A 1,822-nucleotide genomic window follows, 5' to 3' on the forward strand; every position below is an offset into this window, starting at 1 on the left:
AAAAAAATGTTTTACTATAATTACTGGGTGTTACAAGTAATTTCAAAACAAAGATTAAAAAAAAGGATTAAAAAATATTTTGTACATATGTCTGTGTTCAATGGAGGATTTGACTTTTAATAATTTCCATAACTGTGGCAGGCCTCCAATTCATTATTTGAAAATTCAATAATATTTCAAGTCTTTCCACAACTGTGACAATCCTATATGAATGGCAGTGTTTGTTTCCTAGGAAAACTTATATTTTTAGGAAATATTAAAAGTGGGAGTATTGTGAAACAAATGTAAGTACTAAGTCTATTTTTAACCTGACATGAGCTGAAAAAAGCTTTTGTCTGTGACTTACCCATAAGCGTGGGCGCTGGTTGTTGATCTGGAGGTGCTGTGGGGGAACCAGAGGAAAAAACGTTTTGGTGAAAGTTGAAAGAGAATGAGAAATGTCACCACGCTGCTGGATGCTTTCTCAAAGCCTATAGCTTGTGGTCTTTCAGTAGATTCACTATGGAAAAAAAATAACTCTCAGAGCATTAACATTATTTGTGTTCCACAATGTGACAAGTAAAAAGGGAAGTTCTCATTGAGCTGGTTTCAGTCTACCATTAGTTGTTCTGTCATGTATCTAAGGACCTGTTAAGACTCAAAATAACAATCAGTTCCTGATTGATCTTAACTCCTACAAATTGCGGAAAGTACCAGTAATTTGAAACTAGACTGGAACTACACTGAGCACAAAGAATTCATGACCCAGAGCTAAAGAGTGGATGGTTTCCTTTATTAATGTTTTCAATAAATTGCTTTTCATCACACAGCAACTGCTAAGAAGAGTCAGATCGGATCAGGACGGCAAACAAAAGATTGTCAAATTTAATGCAATAATTTAGTGTAGGATCCATTGGTGAGTAAGTAATATAATGCTAAATTTTCTCCAAGATGAAGAAACAAACGTATCTTGGATTGCGTGAGGGTAATTTTTTAGCAAATTTTCATTTCTGGGTGAACTATTCCTAAATCCTAATTATTTTTAAAAAGTAAAATAAACATTTAAAAAGATTTTTAAAATTTTTTTAAAAAGATACATATTTTTTGTTTAAATAAACATGAAAATTAAAAAAAAAAATTGTTAAATAATAAATAACGTTCATGTTAAAATAATTTAGATAATAAGATGCTGATAAAGAACAGCAATTCCACAAAAAATACAAAAGCAACATATTCTGCATGAATGGCCACTAAAGTCTTCGAAAAACACAACTCCAAAATGGAAGTTGTGAATAGCTGTGAATGATAGGCTTGAAAAGCCTGACATAAACAGGCGGCTCTTACCTATCTCAATCTCAGCTGCTTCAGACCATCTCTCCTCCAAAATATTTGACACAGCACAGAGGTATGAGCCCACAGTGTCTGCGCTGGCATTTTCTATCTAAACATAAAAGACCAAATGTAGAACAAGATTATTTTAGACAGCTTACAACTTCAGTGTGTACCACTGAGTCAGTCATTACAGTCAAAGCAAATTGCTCACATTTAAAAACAATGACCCAAACCTAACTTGCACATAAAACAAGTAGGGATAAATGCAGACTGTAGCAGTGGGTGTGGCGAAAGATTAGGGCATGCCGAAAAGGTCATTCTAATTGGTTAGGAGTTAGTTTCTCTCCGACTTTCAGCTACTCCTGTCTCCATTCAAATGAATCAATATGATAACAAAACAGCTAGAGATAAAGAGTGGTACAGTGGCCTTACCCTAAGTGTTTCTGTGGTCTGTTTAGGAAGGATGCGACCGTTTCTGTACCACTGGTAGGCAGGCACAGGCTTGCCTAAA

General features: G+C 34.7%; 1 protein-coding gene across 1 annotated transcript in view; it reads right to left on the bottom strand.

The window, feature by feature from the left end:
- The window catches only part of LOC107578688 (mucosa-associated lymphoid tissue lymphoma translocation protein 1-like), a gene marked incomplete at its 5' end in the record, with an annotated part of 5,439 nt that overhangs the window by 2,614 nt on the left and 1,003 nt on the right, over positions 1-1,822 (bottom strand). The window contains 3 exons of the mRNA XM_016264618.1: positions 347-382; positions 1,324-1,420; positions 1,744-1,817. Of these exons, the coding sequence (XP_016120104.1) occupies positions 347-382; positions 1,324-1,420; positions 1,744-1,817 (207 nt within the window). The remainder of the gene's footprint in view (positions 1-346; positions 383-1,323; positions 1,421-1,743; positions 1,818-1,822) is intronic.

Source organism: Sinocyclocheilus grahami, unplaced genomic scaffold (genome assembly GCF_001515645.1).
Source record: "Sinocyclocheilus grahami isolate Dianchi unplaced genomic scaffold, SAMN03320097.WGS_v1.1 scaffold11508.1, whole genome shotgun sequence".
Taxonomy (NCBI): Eukaryota; Metazoa; Chordata; class Actinopteri; order Cypriniformes; family Cyprinidae; genus Sinocyclocheilus; species Sinocyclocheilus grahami.